The sequence below is a fragment of the Thunnus albacares genome, chromosome 3 (assembly GCF_914725855.1).
Source record: "Thunnus albacares chromosome 3, fThuAlb1.1, whole genome shotgun sequence".
NCBI classification, from domain to species: Eukaryota; Metazoa; Chordata; class Actinopteri; order Scombriformes; family Scombridae; genus Thunnus; species Thunnus albacares.
In genome coordinates, this window is record NC_058108.1 from 5009786 (window position 1) to 5030201 (window position 20416).

General features: G+C 38.8%; 1 protein-coding gene across 1 annotated transcript in view; it reads left to right on the plus strand.

Annotated features, from left to right (window-relative positions):
* rbm20 (RNA binding motif protein 20) overlaps positions 1-18628 on the plus strand; it is a 56872-nt gene extending 38244 nt beyond the window's left edge. The window contains exons 5-14 of the mRNA XM_044345927.1: positions 262-362; positions 10338-10484; positions 11312-11443; positions 11522-11601; positions 11755-12466; positions 12562-12648; positions 12784-13363; positions 13629-13694; positions 15661-15782; positions 17688-18628. Of these exons, the coding sequence (XP_044201862.1) occupies positions 262-362; positions 10338-10484; positions 11312-11443; positions 11522-11601; positions 11755-12466; positions 12562-12648; positions 12784-13363; positions 13629-13694; positions 15661-15782; positions 17688-17756 (2096 nt within the window). The 3' untranslated portion in view covers positions 17757-18628. The remainder of the gene's footprint in view (positions 1-261; positions 363-10337; positions 10485-11311; positions 11444-11521; positions 11602-11754; positions 12467-12561; positions 12649-12783; positions 13364-13628; positions 13695-15660; positions 15783-17687) is intronic.
* The last annotated feature ends 1788 nt before the right edge of the window (positions 18629-20416 follow it).

The following is a 20416-nucleotide window of genomic DNA, read 5'->3' on the forward strand; positions in this document are numbered from 1 at the left end:
ACATGGTATAACTGAGAACCTGGAAGTTTATTCACATTACATCACCACCCTTCCCCGATGTCTGTTCTCAACATTGATGCATGTTTTGAACAATTTCTTCCAACGTAGTGTTTCCAAATTCCATACAACAAAGAAACTATTAAATAATGGAAAATACATTCATAACTTTGAACTATGATGTCAGAAATATTAGCTTTTTTGCCACACTTAGTCTATTGTATGAAGACAATTTTTAATCAAAAATTAAAATTGTTTCCACAGATGTATCCTCAGGAACCAATGCATCATACTTACCAGCTGCAGCCATGAAGACTTATCCCATGTCAGACACAGGATTTACTTCACACCAGCCAGAGTCAAAGGTCAGACAAATGTTTTTTTCTCAGGAATATTGGAGTTTGCCCAGGGCAATAAAACTTTTGTGACAGGTTAGAAAGAATACCAGTGATAGGAAAGAGCAGCTGTCATCTTAGAACATGATGTTGGATATACCATGATTATATCTTGTTTCATGGAAATCTTCAAAGTAATCTTTTTTAAGTCTGATTAATGTTTTACTCATATCAGTGACTCTGGCTCGGAGGCCACTGGCGAGTTTTCATTGGTATTCTGTGGTGCACAGTAAGAGCTTCTGACTGATACGATGGTGGTATTATATCTTATCTCTAATTACATTTACACTGAATTACTTCTATATACTGAATTAATTTCATGTATCTTGTAAGATTTTATAGCTCAGCAGCAGGAAAGAGTGTATGAAGTGCATAATGAATGGCCCACAAATGGGTTTTTAGTAAAGAATGGCCCCAGATCCCCTTGTTGACAGCTGCTAGGGCCCATCAGCAGGCTTTGTCTGGGATGGACAACTCTTTTCCACTGAACTGGACAGCATGGCAAAATGTGTCATTAAATGTTGGCTAGAAACTATGTGTTGAGATTTTTCACTTTCACTTAATGATTATCCATCCTCTGGATTCAATTTAAGCCGTAAAATCCATATAACAAAATAGTTACTGTATGAAACCTGCAGTGCCAAACTTTTACATATACTACAAATGAATGTCCTTTACATTCAAGCCCTTGTCAAATAAATTCACAGGTTTGACATTCCCGTGCTGGTCGGGTGAATGCATACTGCGCATGCTCTATGGGCAGAGCATATGCACTAGAAACTTCAGTTGGCCGAACAGCTAACTTCCGGGTAGTTCTCTGCTCGCTTGGATAGGGATGAAGTAATTTAATTGTGCAACTCTTCTGGATTTTCCAAATGTTATCGGACTGAATGGATCAAATTCTGGTAGTGAAATGGGTCATTTCACTCAAAACAATTTATCTACCGTTTTACAGCAGCAGCAGTAGCGACGGAGTAGGCCATGTGTCGACAGTGTTTTTTTAATTACTGTCACTGCCAGAAGTGGGAGGAAAAAGTCCCGCACTTCATCTTTAAATAAGATGTTGTATAGCAGTGTGCATTTGTGAAGTTATTCACACTTTTGGGTCTACGTATGTGTTCTATGCTGCTTTATCATACTTTTTATTGCTTACTGCATTAACTGATTAATTAGGTAATTTGTATTTTGTCTGTATTTTGAAACAGAAAAAGTTTCATTTTAACCATAACCAATAATCACTGTAACTCAATATAACTCTTGTGGGGACTGATGTGATTTGAATGACATGGCTGGTATAGACTAGTCGGGTGAAAAGAAATAGATATAACTTAGCAGTACACCAACAACAAACTAGCAGGTCATTACAAATATCAAGCATCCAGAATGTTCACATTTTTTATCCTTATTGTATGAACAGCTTATTTAAGTATTGCTCCATGTCTAGAGAACAAGCGTGTCAGACATGCTTTTCACGCGCATGTCACACACAACAGATAGGCTCTCATTGTAATCTATGCAGCTGTCTGCACTGGCTCTGTGCATGCCCACGTCTCAGCCGTGTCTCATGTGCATAACCTTGACCTGAAGCGTTCATTTACACCTCAAGTCTATTTTCCTCTGTTTTACGCACATCACTAGAGTTGTATTTGTATTGGGCTCTGCGCGTGGGTGACCTCAGCTCAACACTGCACCTGAATGCCTCCAGTTTAGGCACACAGACGGAGCACTCACTACCCGGGCTTTTGATCCAATTAATTAAGAGTATTCCTAAGAGAATATCCGTCACTACTTGCTGCCCTACAGTCAGTGTGCCTGTCCAAAAGTGTTGGCTCTTGACTAGGGTTGAAAAACAGCAGCTGTTGTTAGTCGTCCATCGCAAAGGCAAGTCTCCTGAAAAGCATTGTAAATGATGATTGAGTTCAAATTAGCCCTTTGCAAACCTGAGAAAAGCTTAAGCTGGTGGCCAGCATGCAGCTTTCAACAGTCAGCAGGCATTAACACGCACACAATGCAGAGCACATACCTGAACAAACAGAGCCGGCCCTGTCCAATTTGGTGCCCTTGGCAAGATTTTAGCCGGTGGCCCTTGCATCGCAGCCAGTTCTACCACCAATGTCCATACACTCACACAGAAACTGCATAGCTTTATGTCTTTGAGATGTTCTTTATTTTAGAAACACACCCCCCCACACACACAAAATAAAAACAATATTAAAGAACCTGATACTGCATTGCTGGAAGGTGCTGAGGTGGAGAAGGTGTCCCAGGATTTGCAGGGGTGGGATTAAAATATTTTGTGCATCTGAAGAGAGGAGTACATGTGGCCATTTGGGTGTTATATAGTAGTAATAAAAAAGCTGCTGATGGTGAAACCTAGCCAATAATAGCTCCTAAGCCCCATTATAGCCAATGACATTCTAAGCACCGACAGCAAGAGTAGACCAGAGGCAATTGTAAGATCTCACATTGCACCAATCAGAAACGGGACAGAACCATGAAACTCATAATACACATGGTTTGTAATGATCCCTCTCTGCCTGCCAAAGGACAAACTTATGTCTCTAACTATATCTAAATGTTGATGAAGGGAAGCCCTGTTTGTTTTGACTGTTTGATTGTTTTAACTATCTCTATATTCTTGGGGGTTTATTGTCGTCCTTGGTATTTACATGAAGGTATTATGTTGCCCCCATATGCTGTTAGAATCTCCCTGCATGTTGCAGCAGATGTAACATTTGACTTTTAGTGTTTCAATCAATATTATGACTCTAACATTGCTTGTAAAAACATTTGATGACCCTTAACAAGTAGAACACAGATACAAGTTACCTTCATAAAAATTGTATCCAAATAGTTCAAGAGGTTTTAGAGTAATGACATCAAAACCAATTGTTACAATGGCCCCCAGTCTCCCCTAAAACTAGCATTCATACACAAAACATGTATTCAATGAGTACTTCTCCCATGTGTGCCTGCTGTTTGCTATACATTTAAGACTAATCGATAATGAAATTGCAAGGCTTACAACTGTTAATTACAAAAGGGGATGGAAAAAGAAAAGCATTTTAATTGACTATTAGAAGCAGGAATACCGTCGGCTAACTAGACTAAGATGTCAGTAAAAATGTGTGTCTGGTTTCTTGAGGCAGACAGTGGATGGTTTGTGCAGCAGCACCACACTTAAAAGAAAAAGTGTATTTCTCAAAATTATGTTGTAGGTTATTCCCCAAACACCTGAATAGTCTTGCCAACTTTCCCTAATAAATGTAAGGTGGGAGTAACTGATGTTACCTCTGGGGCTTTGGTCTTTTGACATGATATATTTGAATTAGGCTACTGATGTCAATCGTAACACGTTTCACAGTCAGAAGGCTCTTTTATACAGAGATCCCCTATTATAGCTGTAAAGAAGATCCGTCATTTAGCTGCCTTTGCTTTTTTACACTGGACCATTCAAAGCCAGTATAATGCCGTCCTTGTGTGCGCTTTTACATGGCATGCTGGCGTTTTGGATCCAGAGGCGAGACGTGTAACACATCAGCGTCAGCTCCCTGTCCCATCGTGCCAGCTGTCCCTTTTATACAGAATAAAGGTGCAGTGTTCCCACCTTGAACAGGCTGTGTAAGAGGGGCTAGTGTTACTCACTAAACTAAACTCGCCCATCCCCCACAATCAGGTAAGTCTAACTAAGAGTCGGGGGGGTTGGGGGGGGGGGGGGGATGCTGGCTATAGGCTATAGGCTATGCTATGTAGTTATGTTGTGGGCTTTTTTGTAATATTTCAAAAATAATAGTATCAGTAAAAAAAATAGTAAAAGTTTAACATTTTGAATTTTTTTTCTTCCCTCATTTGGGGTGCCTCTATGGATGGACGGCGCCCCGAGCATTCGCCTATGCTGCCTATGCCACGGGCCAGGTCTATGTACACAGTGTATACATTATGTGGTTTAGCTGAATATTTCCCTGCAGTTTGTTTTTCAAACCTTAAATTTAAGATTAAGAAAACCTTAAATTTAAGGTTACATTTAATATTTAATGTCCAAAAAAGATACATTGAATAACATGTATCTAGCTACTTGTACCAACTCCTAAATGAAGCTACAGTATATCATTCTTACACTATTCAAACGTAAGATGCCATTTTTCAGTGTTACACTACTATATTAAATAAAACATTTTCAGAATCAATTTATAAACATATTTCCCTATATTTAATTTTTCCCTGACATATTTGTTATCTGTGGACATTATGGGGTTTTAATATTACAACATTAATAACATCAATTTAAAACAAAGTTTTGAGAGTTAAAAAAAAAATTCAGCTGAGAACTGAAATAAAGCAATTAAGTTGGACTACTTTCACTTAACTCTTACAGAAGTTACAACAGTTTTTTTTGGACATCTGCAGAATCGTGATTCTTGTCACTTACAGTTTATATGTTTATTTATGTTAGTCATTTTTCAATGGATTATTTAAACTTAAGGTACAAAGTGTACTTTTTACATAATCATGCAATGCTGTACATTTTGTAAAGAAACCTAAAGAGAGAAAGTAAATAAATAATACAAACATTTATATGGATAAAATAAGAAAAGCAAAAAGAAAAGATTAAAGTGCAGTGGTAAAGTAAAAAACTGGTTTGTCTAGGGAAAAGTATAAACTATAAACTAGATTGTGGAACAAAAGAATTACAAGAAATTGTATGAATTGTAAGAATTCCTTTATGGAGGTCGGCTGTTCTGGTTTCTGAGCCCATGATGTTTAAATTACATCCGTTACACTGTAAAACCGCTTCTTCCATTCAACATCAAATTTGCGTAACTCTGCTTTTTTATATCAGCCATTTGTTCTTTCCGTCATTGCCAGGGGAGCCTATTTAACCGGAGCCTGGGAGTCAGTGATGTGAAAGTCATATGCTTCATTGGGTGGCTATTGACAAAGAGTTTTATTGTATCAGTGGGAAAATATTTATAGGCTGTGTTACATGAGCTAATGTTAGTTGCTATAAACACACACCTGTCTAAGCAGAACAGGTGGGATTTTACTGTTTTTAAAGTCCTGCGTTGAACAGAGAGCACACACACAAACACATGCAACGATCATTTGCAAACTAAATATGAAGTTGAAGTATTAAGGTTTTTTCTGTGTGTACGTGTGAAAATTGAAAGGAAAACAAATTTAACATTTGTAGAAAAATCATAAGAAAAAGAACATTTTTGGTAGTAAAATTGAGATGAAATTTAAGTTAAATTTAGTATTTGACTAAAATAAAGAAAAAAGAAACAATTACTCTAACTTGTACTTAGATGTGCATGTACACACATACAAGCATATTCACATGCATGCTTGCACATACACAGTAGTCCTTAGTTTTCCAGTGTCCAGCAGCCCACCTTGAAGTAACACAGTAGCTTCATGTGAAAACAGAACTCAAACAGAGATAAACACGGGATTACAGCTAACTGCTGTTAGGGGCACAGACCTTAAGACCCCCTGCCTAGGGGTGTAATGTTTCAGACTGGTGAGAGACTAGTAAAATGATCCGAGGGATTGGCATGCGAGCGCTCTGTGTAGGAACGTGGGGAGAAACTGTGAAACCAGACTGACCATCTCCCCGGATTCTCCAACATGGATCCTGCTTTGTACAAATAAACAGCCATGTCCTTTGGAGAGATTCCAGCTAGTATCAGTCAGCATGTCAGCTGTCAGTGAAAACAGGAAAGTGCTGTGTGAAATAGTTGTTATCCCTTATACCATTTGGCGCTAGTTCGGTCGGCCAAAGTGAGTGTGAAGTTTCCAGCTACAGAACATATGGCTGAACACACTGTGGAAGGTAAAGCCATTACCTCTGCTGAATGTGGTCTGTAGTGTAGGGAGAAAATAGTCTCAGCAGAAATTTTATGGAAAAATATATTTAAAGGAAAATTGCTTCATTTTTTCATAATTGTTTTCTTTTGGCTAAATTTAAAGTGACATTTGAAAAGTAACATTTAGGGGTGTAATAACACCTACATTGTAGAGAAACTAATATACTCAACAAGGGTTTAATTACACAAGGTATATTTTTGACAAACATTTGGAGCTGACCAGGCTAATTGTCTTTGGTGTGACTATAGTTGTATTTTTTCATTATTAAACTCTGGTAACAGTAAATGTTTTACTTTGTATGGATGATTCAAAACCTTAAAGTGTGACGTTTTTTAGCTAAAGTGTTGTTTTAAAGGAAAATTCTTCTGAAACTGAATATAGGTTGTCATTAATGCGAAGTCAAACATTTCCAGCTATCCTTTTTTTTCATTGTTGTTACTTTCATTCAAACTTTCATTTGCAAATTCTACTACTTTAAGGAGGTACTCATACTACATATGGTGCATTCTTTGGGAGTAGTCACTGACATGGCGTATCATCATCTTTACTGTTGGTTTGTGGTCACAGCTACTGTTCGGAGCTCGAGCCAACCTTGACAGTGATATCAATACTGTGGTCAAACTGTCTGGGATTTCAGACACAGACGACATTTTACAAGTCAAACACCAATGAGTGAAGAGAGCAACAACCAAGACTCTTGTTCTCTCTAATATTCCAAGGACATAAACAGCCTATTTCTGGATCTGTTTATTGAGCCCAACCTGCATTGACCTTTATGTATTCTGGTGGCAGCAGTGGCCGTGGCATGGAGCTGTTAATAGAATTATCACTCTTGTATCTGAAGCTGTTAATGTCAGCTTGCTGGCCAAAAAGCATTAAAGCGAGACTATGTAACTTCTGCTGAGCAGCAGCAACAGCGGCCTCTGCTGTCACAAGTGATAATTATAGGACGCTGGTGTATTTAATTCTGTTGATATCTGAGCAGTGAGGCTACGGTACTGCACAAAAGGGAAAACTATTTGAAGGGGAACAGACTTCTATAGTTATGCCGTGTCTAGACTGTAAGCATAGAGTGAGCAGCACGTTTAGCAGAGCAGCAGTGAGTGCTCCGTCTGTGGGTGTACACACTGAATGCCTCCTGTGTAGACACACAGACAGAGCACTCACTGCTGCTGCTGCTCTGCTAAACGTGCTGCTCATGCTACACTTGTGGTCTACACTAGCAGCACGGGGTTACTGTTGTGACATCTCTCGCTGTACTTTTGGCTGATCTTATTTCTGTGATCGCCAACATCTGAGCCCACAGCAACTGTGTGCTAAAATGTATTTGCTAACCGCTAGCGTTATACTGACTGACTTATGTTACAATCCACATCATCTTCACACACCGTGGAAAATACAGTCTGGTGGCTGTTAGTATGTATCTTAGTTCTGTTGACAACGATATAGTTACATATTGGTGAGATAACAAGTGATTGTAATTCACCAAAGGGCTCATCAGGCGAATCATCTGTTGCTTATTAGCTGATGACTCATCCACACGTACTTAGAACTGAAGCAACTACTATTTCTCGCGATCGTACCCAAGTACGATCCCCCGATCCAAGTTACATAGTGCAACAACAGGGGTTTGGTGCACAGAGTGAGAGTGAAAGAGGCGCCATTCTCCCTATTACAAGTCAATGTACCATCAAAATGATTTTAAAGCTGTTATTTTAATGTTGCTTTAAGTAGTTGCATAGAAATCCAGTAATCCACCTTTGGGAGATACTCTTTTGGTTGGGTTGTATGAACTGTAGTATAGTCTTTCCACAATTTGTAATACGTACTTCCTCAAATAGTGGCCGGGGCCTTTATTTACTTCAACTGCAGAGGGTACCAGGCCTTTATTGGAAGCAGGCTTATATTAAAGAGAGGCCTTTATTTATAATTCCCTCCATTTGATAAGCATATTTGCTCATATTTTAGTACGAAGCCTCCTTGTTTTCTGATCTGCTTCCGTTTGCTCTGTTATATTTGTGTCACTGCACTACAGGTAATCCACTTACTACAACATGTGGAACAATAAATCTAGCACTTGAGTTCTGTCCCCCTCCCCTCTCTGTGACTGTCGGTTAGAGGGCTACGCATGAGCTCATAGAACTGGGGTTACATCCAGTTAATTACTATTTATGCTTAACTGGTATGCACATTATATAACAGGCACCGAGAGATTATCCACCCTTGTTTTTGGGGCCGGCCTTTATTTGTTCGTGTCGACCTCACCCCTGGCCATTATCTGAGACCCAGCTTTTAACTGACTACCATCTTTTATTTGAGGAAATAGAGTATGCGCAAACATTATTTTTACTTCTTACTTACTTACTAACTTACTACATAATCAATAAAAAGTACAGCTCACAAATGTTGAATATCCAAACAATAGAACTGTTGTGTCACAGGTAAAAAATACCCATTTAAAAGTTTATGTAAGAGTGGAATTTAGCTGTTTACTGAGCTTATTAATGACATTTTTTGTTTCGAGTCATCAATCAGGATTTTGTCATTCATACATAAATGGTACTTTATGTATGTTTTGAATACTGATACACTTGCTTCTGATTATGTGAAGACATGCATAGTAAAGATACTTTGAGATTGTAAAAGTTTCTTACTACTCACTATACATACTATCCTTCACAGCTATTAGACCCAGTGTGAAGTGTATGTTAGTGTTGGGTTTTCCCTGAACAAATTCCCTGTAAAAACAGAGACCCTGGCTGCTGGTGCGGGGAGGAATTAGGACCCTAGTCTGTCCCACACATGGAACTGTCTGTCAGGTCTGCCAGCCAGAAAGGCAGGAAGAGGAGGAGGGGTGTTGGAAAAATTGCAGTTGCAGCACAATGGTTGCAGAAATAAGACTCCGTGATATAACAAGCTGAATTTACAACTGCTTTCCGCAATGATGTTGAAGGAACATGAGATGTCAAAAGATATGTCCTCCAGCTAGTTTGATGATGAATATATGGACAGAACAGCTCAATCAGCGGTACTTGTCTTTGTGTTTTTAAAGCAGTGCTCTATAGTTGGTAAATCATTAATGGGAACACATGGGGACAGTGAAATGACCACTAAAAGGGGATATGTAGCTTATCAGAAAAGTGGAGAAAGTGCATATTACTCTTTATCACGGACTCCTGTTTCCTTTTACACCCAAGTCTCCACTGTTGTGGAGCCTGGTCTTTGGTTTATCTTTATTGAGCTTCTTAAGATCTCAGTTCTATTAATTGCCAGCCCCTGCTTTGGACAGCGACAGCGGTTAAGAAACCTGTAACAACCACTTATTGGAAAATGAGTCATAAAGCATTATACAGTGTACTGCTGAGTGTGTCGTGAGCAGTCTTTTTCAAAATGACAAAACAGGAAAGACAAAAGAGCGCTGAGAAATGCAGGTCAATATACTTGGCAGTCTAGAGGGATTTGTGTCAAATGTCTGAAATGTCTGGGGGCAGTCAGCTGACAAGTCTGTAATCCAAACAAGAAAACTTTCATTATCGCTGCCACACTTCTGCCAAAGAACTATTAATAGAGCCAGTGAGGTGGGCTGTATCAAGAAGGGGAAATTACATGACATCCTGTGTGATAGTGTTAGATTGATGTTAGACAGACTAGTTTCCTGCAGTAACCTTGACCCTGGTATGCCAGACAGACTGTTGAAAGGAACACTCATTTTGGTTCTTTTTGCTATCAAGCCCACAGTGAGATGAGAAGATCACTATCAAACCTGTGTGTAAAGAGCATCTTAGAGGTTCTGTCCTCATTATGTTGTTGGCAGGTTTGCACATAGACACTAACTCTGACCAAAACCCGGCTCACTATATATTGCTCATGGTGTTCAAGGAATTATGCACAATGAAGTTATGTTGATTCTGGTTTGGCACAAGTGTGTGTCTGAATGCTGGTAAAATATATCAATGTTGAATTAAATGCTTTTTGTTTTCAGATCTTTTAAAAGATTTTTGCCACTGTTCTGTGTGATGTTTGAAACACTATTCATAGATGTTTAAATATTGTGTTTTTTTAAATTATTATTTTCAGCCCTTTCCACCCCGAAAGGCCACTGCAGGGCGAGTCGTTCACATCTGCAACCTCCCTGAAGGCAGCTGCACAGAGAACGATGTCATCAACCTGGGACTGCCCTTTGGCAAAGTCACCAACTACATCCTCATGCGTTCTACCCACCAGGTATAATAAAATTATTATCAATCAATATTTTCATTTTCAAATTAACTTGGTCGGTTGCACACCGTTATAAAATGCATACACATTAAATGTTTGTTATAATGAGTGCATTAGTTCAAGAGGATTAACATCGATCTTTGAAATAAGCACCATATAGCATGCAAGGTCAAAGTCATCTACTTTATTTTGGCATTTTTGTGCATGGGTTATTAAAGTAGAGCTGCTTGTCAAACTTTTAACCAATAGCAGCATGTTTAATTGCATACTACCTTGATTTAATTGCAAAATGACCTAAAAGTCTTTTTGTGTTTGCACAGATTTCAGTCCTGATGATCTCCAAAAAAGACATTGATCTTATGATCTTTTTTCTCTTGAAACAAATGTGTCAAAATGCAAATCAACAAATTATCTATGTGCATTTTTATGTTAATCAACATCTTTTCTCTCCTACAGCTGTTATGTGATATCATGTACATTGTCATGACTTACTGGCTGTTTAACAACCGGTGCATGACAGCTCACTCAGGCTCTAAGGTTTCAGTTATCAGAACTGAACTGCAACATTAATATCACCCCTATCAAATTGAAAGCATTCATACTAAAATCATGGTATTAGTTACAAGGACTAAAGCAACTGTCCTGGTGATTTATTAGGTAATGAAATGTGATATCTTGTGATTACCTTGTAATCACCTTGTAATTACCTTGTGATTTTCAAAGCTCCACTTTCGTCCAGTCCAGATGAAAATACGTTTTTGGAGATGTCCTGACAGAAAGACTATATAACTGTCAGAGAGGTATTATTATTTAATTTTCGTTTCTCCCATCAGGCATTTCTGGAGATGGCATACGTCGAAGCAGCTCAGGCTATGGTTCAATACTACCAACTGACTCCAGCTATGATTAACAATCAGAAACTTCTTATTCGAATGTCTAAGAGGTACAAGGAACTGCAACTAAAGGTGAGACTGAAAGACAAAGTAAGCAGTGGGTTATAGACTGTTAGCCAATTACTAAACTTAAATTTCTTCTCTGTATAGAAACCAGGTAAAGATGTTCAATCGATCATCCAGGATATCAACTCTCAGCGGGAAAGGGATGAAATACAAGAACTTGAGCAGTAAGGCAACTTTTCATTTGTCTGCAAAATGGAAATTCAGTGATGAAAATGTGAAAGATTTAAATGTAACCAGTTTTCTGATCTCAAAAATTACAACACAGAGTTCAGCTTCAGAAGATTCCTTCATGTAATCTTCCTTTCATCTTCCTCCAGCTACATGCCAGAGAGAGCTCGCTCCCGCAGCCCCATCAGCCGCTCCCTGAGTCCTCGTTCACACAGCCCTAGTTTTACATCATGCAGCTCAGCACACAGCCCCCAGGGGGCTCAATGCAGGGGTCCAGAGAGAGGCAACAATGGCCTCGGGCCCCGCCGGGGCTCTTGGGACTGGTCGTCACACTTGAGAAGGGGTGAGGATGAAAGGGAGAGGGATGACCCATGGCGGAATGGGAGCGGCGTGGATGACGATCGGCCCAACGGAAGGGTGGCTGACCGTCGGAAGGCATACCAAAAACCCTTGGATTACATCAGCTCGAGATCTGCAGATGAGAGGGGGGGAAGTGGCGGAGGAGGAGATGAAGGGATGAGGGGCAACAGAGACTGGTACCCACGAGGCAGCCCTCAAGGCATGTCCTTCAACTCTTACAGGAACATGGAGGATGACTTCTACATGAAAGAACAAATGTACAAGTCAGACAAACCGCCCAAACCTTCATACCAAAGACATGATACCAAGTCAAAGAGGAGGGACGGTGGTGACTACCACAGTAGGTTGAGGCATTCAGAGTATGAGATGACTGATGAGCCACTTCGCAGAACACCAGAAGACAAGAAGCAGAGTTCACCAGGCAGGGCAAGGAGCAAAAAGGCAAGCAGGAGGCACACCAACATTGAGAGACATGAGAGAGACACTGCTTCTGAAAATACTGTGAGTAACATAAATTCTGTAAATGTACATTACTGTGGTGTACCTGCTTCATATGTGCCACATCCTTCCTGCTGCTAAGTCATTTCCTTTCTTAGGATCGCCAGTCTAAAGAAAAATCTGTTTCACCTCAGAGAAGCAATAAGCCAAAAGATACTACTGAATGTAGTAAAGATAGAAATGCTGTAAGTAACACATTTTGATAATCATTCAGCATTCAAACTCAGAACTGCGTTTTTGAAGGGAACATTTGGAACCAGGTTAACTGCAAACATGTTTAGTAATGTATTAACAGCTCTTTTCTTGATCCATTTCCTTAGGAGAAGGAGTGGGAAAGTGGTGATGACACTGATGAAGAGTGCTGGTATCCTAAGAACATGGAGGAACTGGTCACTGTCGATGAAGTGGGAGGAGAAGACGACTCCATCATTGAGCCAGACCTTCCCGAGCTGGAAGAGTATACCTCCTCCCCGAAAGAGTCTGCAGAAAAAGAAGCAGTGGAAGAGCCGACACCTACCTCCTCACTGGAGGTGCAAGAGGCATCTAAAGAGAAGTCTAACCAAGAAAAGTCATGTGGGGATGCTGGAGACCAGCCAGAAACGTCTGTAACCGAGAAAGCAGGGAATGTTGTAACTGCAACTAGGCCTGAAGAAGAGAAACTCACTCCAGTGATTTCTGAACCACCAGTTACTAATCTTAATGACTTCCCCAGTGAGGAGTTCAAGGCTGCACTGGAGGAGACATGTTTAGAGGACAAAGACAAAGTAACAAATAGTGGGCCATTAGAAGCACCAGTGGAAAATCACAGAGTATCAGAGGAGAGCAAGACCCAGGAAGTAGGACAAGCCATGGAAACAATCACTAATGAGACGCAAGACAAAGATGGCATTCTTAAAAAAGGTACTTTTCATAAGAGAGATTACTGCAGAAGAAACTCATAAAATCCAGTGTTCAGTTTCATGAAGCATCTTAACTTCAAATCTTCCTTTAAACTATACAGATTTCCATATTTCCACATTGGACAACAGGAACTGTTGCAAACCTTTTTTTCTTCTTTAGTGTCCTACACTTATTACTAAAGATACATTGTTAGATAAAAGCAAGCATCATTTTTAGGGAGATTTTGTACTTCTTGCCTTTCTCATAATTTATATGCATCTCATAGAGACTGAGGCCCCCTCATCATCTCGAGAGCAAGACAAGGCTGTCAGTGAACACAGCATCCCTTTGGGTAAGCATCACACGTTTTATCACCACTCTGTTTCAAAGTAAACTGAGAACAGATAAAATCACTGAGGATATCAGAATGCAGAATGTATTCATGGTTCTTATTTTGTTAGCAAATAACAGTTTACATAAAACAGATTTGATCAGGTCTCTCTGGATCAAACCCACTCTAAGAGTCCTTGAACTGGTGTATATTTAATTGTCCTCACAGACACAAGTTCATGGAGTCTTGAGCCTGTGGGTTTAGTCCCAAAGCTAATTGTTATCATGTACACCATTAATAAGTGCACTGACAACCTGTACCATTAGCACTCTAATTGACTGGAATTGCTTGGCCACTTGCTGACCTCGGCGAGCTGGTTGTGAAATGCACCCCTGAGAGACGAGTATTTATATTATCATTAGGGCTGGAATGACACGGCCAAGCACATGGCCAGTGTTGGGCCTGCTGCATAGTCTTACATAAGCCCGGGTGCAGCGTGGCAACAAAAGACCACAGTACAGACACAAGAGCTGTGTGTGCCATGAGCTATGTGGCTATTTCTGTTGTATGATGCCTCAATAGTTGGTGTGTTCGTCTAGAGCAAACTTTGTCCAACAATAGCATAGCCGAGACAAATTTAACACTGATCAGTGACTGGTTGTTGTTGCTGTTTTGTAGATTTTTCATTTTCACCCACTGTGTGATATAGATATGTGTTTTTGTTTCTCATCTCTAGAGATGTACCTTGTTAGTCACCTTTTCTGGTGTCTGAGAAGTGTGTTTTAAAGGTCTTAATTAAAGTGCAAATTTTTTTTTACTTTGTAATATTTTTTAATCATTGTATAATTTTAGTTGAATACTTTTTGGGAGTCAGTTACATCGCTGATTCAGGTGCTTTAAAGATGCACTAGGTAACGTTTTGATTCAGAAGTATATACATCTCATCGGCAGAAACCATAAAGTTAGAGAAAAGTCTCTCATCCTCTCTAAATCGTACTTAATCCTCTTCGTTCCCTGTGGAATATAAGGCTGCGGGTATCTGCTGCCAGCTGGTCCCATCCTGTGCAGCATGTTGTGCCTCGCTCCAAGTTAGATTAGCCGTTTTCAGTTCTGAGGTCACAGTTCTCTGCCAGGTTGTTTTTGGCCTCCCTTGTTTCCTCTTTCCAGGTGGAGTCCATCTCAAGGCTACTTTAGGAATGTGGTCCTGGTCCATTCTGAGGACATGTCCAAGCCATTGGAGCCGTCGATGTTTTAGTTTCCAGCACTACGTTGTGACAGTTTGTGTTTTTATACAGGTCCTCATGGGAGATCCTCTCAGCCCAACAGATGCAACATGTCTTCCGGAGACAACCATTGTGGAATGCATTGATCTTTTTCTCATGTCACTCTCAACCACTCGCCAGCATTCTGAGCCGTACAGCAGAACTGATTTAACATTGCTGTTATGCAGTCAGATCTTTTTAGGCTGTACTGCTTTGACTCCCAGATGGTTTGAAGGCTAATTCATAACACCGTGGAAAATAAAAAAACTGCGGTTTTGAATTGGACACTTGTGCAGTTTACTTACTTCAAATCTCATGATTTCTGGGTTTTGAAGGGGTTGTTTTTGTCAGACACAGAACATCTGGCTGTTAATTTGTGACGTTTCTCACTGTATAGACTCCCTTTTGCATGGTATTTTATTTCTGAGTGACATAAAACATTTTGAAAGAAAAGAAAAAATAAATACATTTAAATACATTTTTCATTAATCAAAATGGCCTTCAATTAATCAAATTGGCCCCGTTTATGCTGTGATTGAAATGTAGCAGAACAGTGCTGTGTTGAAGTACCCAGACAGGTCACATTATTCAGCCTACTGGTAATTTTAACTTTCAAAACTTGGGTTTACTTAAAGAGTTCAAACTAAGATGTGTGAACCTTCACCCGTCAAGTGCTGATTTGTGGGATTTGCTGTTCTCTAATGATCATGTTCCCTGTCTAATAGGAGTGGAGTTCATTGTGCCAAGGACCGGCTTCTACTGTAAACTTTGTGGACTGTTCTACACAAGTGAGGAGACTGCAAAAACGACTCACTGCCGCAGCACCGTACACTACAGGAACCTACAGGTACACATTACATGGTGACAGTACCAGTCCCTCAGGTGATAACGATTGATGATGATTATGACAAAGAGGAATAAGACAATAATCTGCAATTAGACACGTCAATATTTCATTCAGTCTTCCTTCCCCGAATCATGCGAACCTGTTGACCCTCGCTGAGGTGCAGTGTGTATGTTTGACAGTGTGTGTGCACATACGTGCGGGTATGCACGTATACACAGATATCGTATGTCTCCCTGTGCAAACGGTCACTAAATTTGCAACAGCAAATGTATTATCAAAAGTTCAAACCTGGATGACTGCACGCTCCACTGTAACGAGGGTATTGGGGTCTACAGTCAGTCAGCGTAGTCTGTTCAGATTCATGAGATTATACTACCTGGTGTCGGGTTTGTGAGTAATCTCTTTATTTCTATTATTATACACTTCTTTGCCTTTTGTAATATGTTTTTCTTATTTTGGGGTTAACTCTTACGTTAAATGTGACTTAAATATGGTGTTTTCTAAACAGGGCAGCAACAGACAGTGAAAATGTTTGACTTATGTCGACATGAGGGTCAAATTAGCGCGAGCCTCAGTGATGCACTGTACCACCCAGTGTATCATTCTTTAGTCATATCTTCTAAACATTTTGTTATCTGCATTTAATGAGCTGATATATTTGAAAAATAAATTATTTTGTTGTTTTATAAGCGCCTATGTTGACTTGTTACTTCACCCACCGATACTGTGGAGCAGCATAGATATTTAATTTTGCATATTTAACTCTTTTCTTGCTCGATTGTAGTTCAACAATAGGCACAATAGTACTAAAACATTTAGTTAAACACTCAATTTTGATAATTGATTAACTTTTTATGTCATTTATCAAGCTAAAATGCCAAAAATCCTCTGGTTCCAGTTTCTCATATTTGAGGAATGTAAATTGAATGTGTGGGCTTTTGACTGTTGGACAAAACAAATGGAACTTATTTCCAATGACTAAAAGGCGGCCTGATGGTCAAACACAAAGACAGATCTATTCAGCGATATGTTCACATACATCCTAGAACAAACACAGGTACATGCACAGACACACAAACATAAACACTGCATATACACTTGAAACTGTATTAGGTTTCTGATTATTGGCCATTCAGCAACGAGCCATCTTGCATTTCTCTCGCACAGCTGAGGCAAGCCAGCAGAGAGACGATTCCCGAACATTTGATGGATTACATTCCATGGAGGAAAAAAATGTTTTAAACAGTTGTGCTGTCTGTCAAAGCTCTGTGTGTCTATGTGTGTCTTGTGTCTAATAGTTCTATTTTAGCTTTTGAACTTTTATATTGGCCACAGATTTCATTTACGGATTAGATTAGATTTTATTTTACTTTACTTATTGTTTACATAAACTTTAATGTAGTTCACTCAATATTTTTTGTTGTTGTGGATTTATTTCTGTTTCTAAAGAGAAGTACAGCATGTGTTAATTTACAGATATTTATTAGGCTTCGATCTAATTTAGGAGGAATTGTGCAACAAAGAAATTCTAATGTGCATAATTACAACAAATTCAAATGTATTAATGTGTCCCTTCATAATTTTATATGTGTAAAACATCTGAGAGAGTATTTAGACCAATGCACACTTGTTGCAAATAACGATTTTTACACTAAAACACATTCTGATTAAATTATTGAGTATCTCTGAAAATTCATACCCTCACCTCCAACCAGAGGGTTGTTTGTGTACAGCTCTGATATTTATCATCATGCTACTTGCATGTCCTGAAAATAGTATATATTATTACAGTGAAGCTGCCTGAAAAGATTAAATGTAACAAATTACCATCACAGAGGTCTTAGCTTTGGTTTTAACACATTTCGGGTTATAAATTAACTTTTTTTTTCTTCCACTCATCCGCAGAAATACCTGTCCCAGCTAGCAGAGGAGAGTCTGTCAGGTGCACTCGCTGAACCCTCAGCTACACCTTGACGTCAGCTCGACCTCTGACATCTACAGCGAACAACAGAAGATTCATGTACATGTGCTCTTGGTGCAAAGCTGTGGACGACATGGATAGTGTGACACATGGAAGCTGGAGTACGTGGACAATTGCACTGGTTTTGATATTTTGGTAAAAGGGATGCTTGAATATCTAGAATGATACTGCCAGCCATAAATGCTCTCAATGTTGTACATACCTGAAGTGTAATGTATAGTGAGGCTGCAATATTTAATTGCCATGTTTTTTTTGTTGTTTTTTTTTGGTTTATCAATTTTCTTACAGTTTATTCTATTGGATTGTGTGTGATAAAACAAATGTGTTCTTTTATTGGATTTGAGATGTATTTTAAATTATGCAATAATAATTAGAAGACAAACTTATACAATATGGGCTTTGTTAGTCCATTTGATGGGTTTAAATTGGTTATTCTCATGAGAAAAACCTCATTTTGAATTTGGTCTGTACATTGTCCAAGTAACAATGATACATTTTCAGCTAAAAAAATGACTTGAAACTTGTGCCAAGGAATGTTTTTACTCAGTAAAATAAAAACTGAGGCAGATTCTCAGGTTTGTTGTGTTTGTTGAACAGATTTCAGTGTATAACTCAGTACACAACATTTACATTTTCATTGATAATTGGAGCCTTTAAAGGCTTTTGCTGTTTTGTTTTTCATCCTGTGCCTGTTTGTGCACGATATTATTGTCTGTCAGGTGAAATCATTTGGATTAATAATGATGCAACTATGCAAAATATTTTTACTGTCTTTAGATTTTATGTTTGATTTAATTTATGAGACAATCCCAGTCATATTTGCCAACATATATAATGCCTTAAATATTAAAGACCTTAAACTGGACCATGTGTTTAATTTATCAGAGTTAAACATGCAGTTTTTCATGTTACAGTGATTTGTTTCAGAGGGATTATCTAGATAGACTCTGTTTTTGTATACTGTGAATACTGATCCTGTGACATCAGTGACAGTGTTGTTTTCTTTGACGAACTTTTCATATGATTTTTTTTTCGATGCAAAAAAACTTGAATAAACATTTCAAATATTTGGAAGGAGTTGCCTCTTATCTAATTAAAATATACAAATCATGTAATGGAGCCTGGGATTGGTTTCAACATGTACTTCTGCTTTTCTCAACTGAACAATATATTTCCAGAGAACATATTGTGGTGTAATGGTATCCACACAGTCAGGGTACATACTGTGCTCCATCCATCCATTTTCTTGATGAGAGGACTTTGAATGGGACTGTTGTAAAAGGGCTCCCCCAAGTGTTGAGGCAAAAAAAAAACTTAAGGTGCTAAAGCAAAAGTGTAAAATTGAGTTTCAATACTTTGTGTTTGTCTAGACGAGTGACACTAGTCCAGTCCAAAATTATTGCTCCTTTTTATTATAAATGCCATGCATTTGCATTCATACATTTAGTGTGTTTACTCACACAGCAGGTTTACACAACATAATGTTCTTAAGTGAACATAATGTTCTGGATGGTTAACCAACTTCAATCAGATGAATAAATTCTGATTATTTTGACAGAGTTAATAAATCATCATCGTCATCAGGTGGAAGAAGTATTCAGATCATTTACTTAAGTAAAAGTACCAATACAGCAATGTAAAAATACTCCATTACAAGTGAAAGTCCTGCATGAAAAATCCTACTTAAGTAAAAGTACTATGAGCTTGATGTAGTTAAAGTATTGCAGTAAAAGTAGTGGTTTGGTCCCTCTGACTGATATATTATTATATATGACATCATTAGATTATTAATAGTGAAGCATCAGTGTTAGAGCAGCATGTTACTGTTGTAGCTGCTGGAGGTGGAGCTAGTTTCAACTACTTTATATACAGTTAACTAGTTTAGTCCAGTGGTTCCCAACCTGGGGGTCAGGCCCCTCCAAAGGGTCAGCAGATAAATCTGAGGGGTCGTGAGATGATCAATGGGAGAGGAAAGAAGAAAAAACAAAGTTCTGATACACAAATCTGTTTTCAGTTTTTGGACTTTTTCTCTAATCTTTGATTTTTGGTGAAATATTGGATCATTTGAACATTTACTGAAATGAAACCATGTGAGAAGTTTAGAGGGAAAAATCACTATTTGGTGGAGCTGTTAACAACTCATAGACATCTGAAATGTGACCCCGACTACACACTGCTTTTTGTAAGACGTCAAAAGCTAAAAAGGTTGGAAACCACTGGTTTCATCTTTAACAATGTGTTGTATTTTAAAAACTTCTTATATTATCCATTGTGTCAAATCTTCATCTGAAAAGCAACTAAAGCTGTCAAATAAATGTAGTGGAGTGGAAAGTACAAAATGTCCCTTTGAAATGTAGTGGAGGGGAAGTATAAAGTAGCATCAAATGGAAATACCCAAAGTACAAGTACCTCAAAACTGTACTTAAGTTCAGGACCTGAGTAGATGTACTTCGTTACTTTCCACCACTGTCAACATCATCATCGTCATTAATTACCTAGTATGCTGTAATTCATTACAGCAGCAGTGTCCCAAAATAGAAAAGTGCTGTGGCACAACACTACAGATAGGAGGCAGCACTTTATAAGACAACAAAGACTCCACAGAAAATGCGAGAAGAAAATCCCGTGTTGCATTTTCATTGGTTCTTTCTTT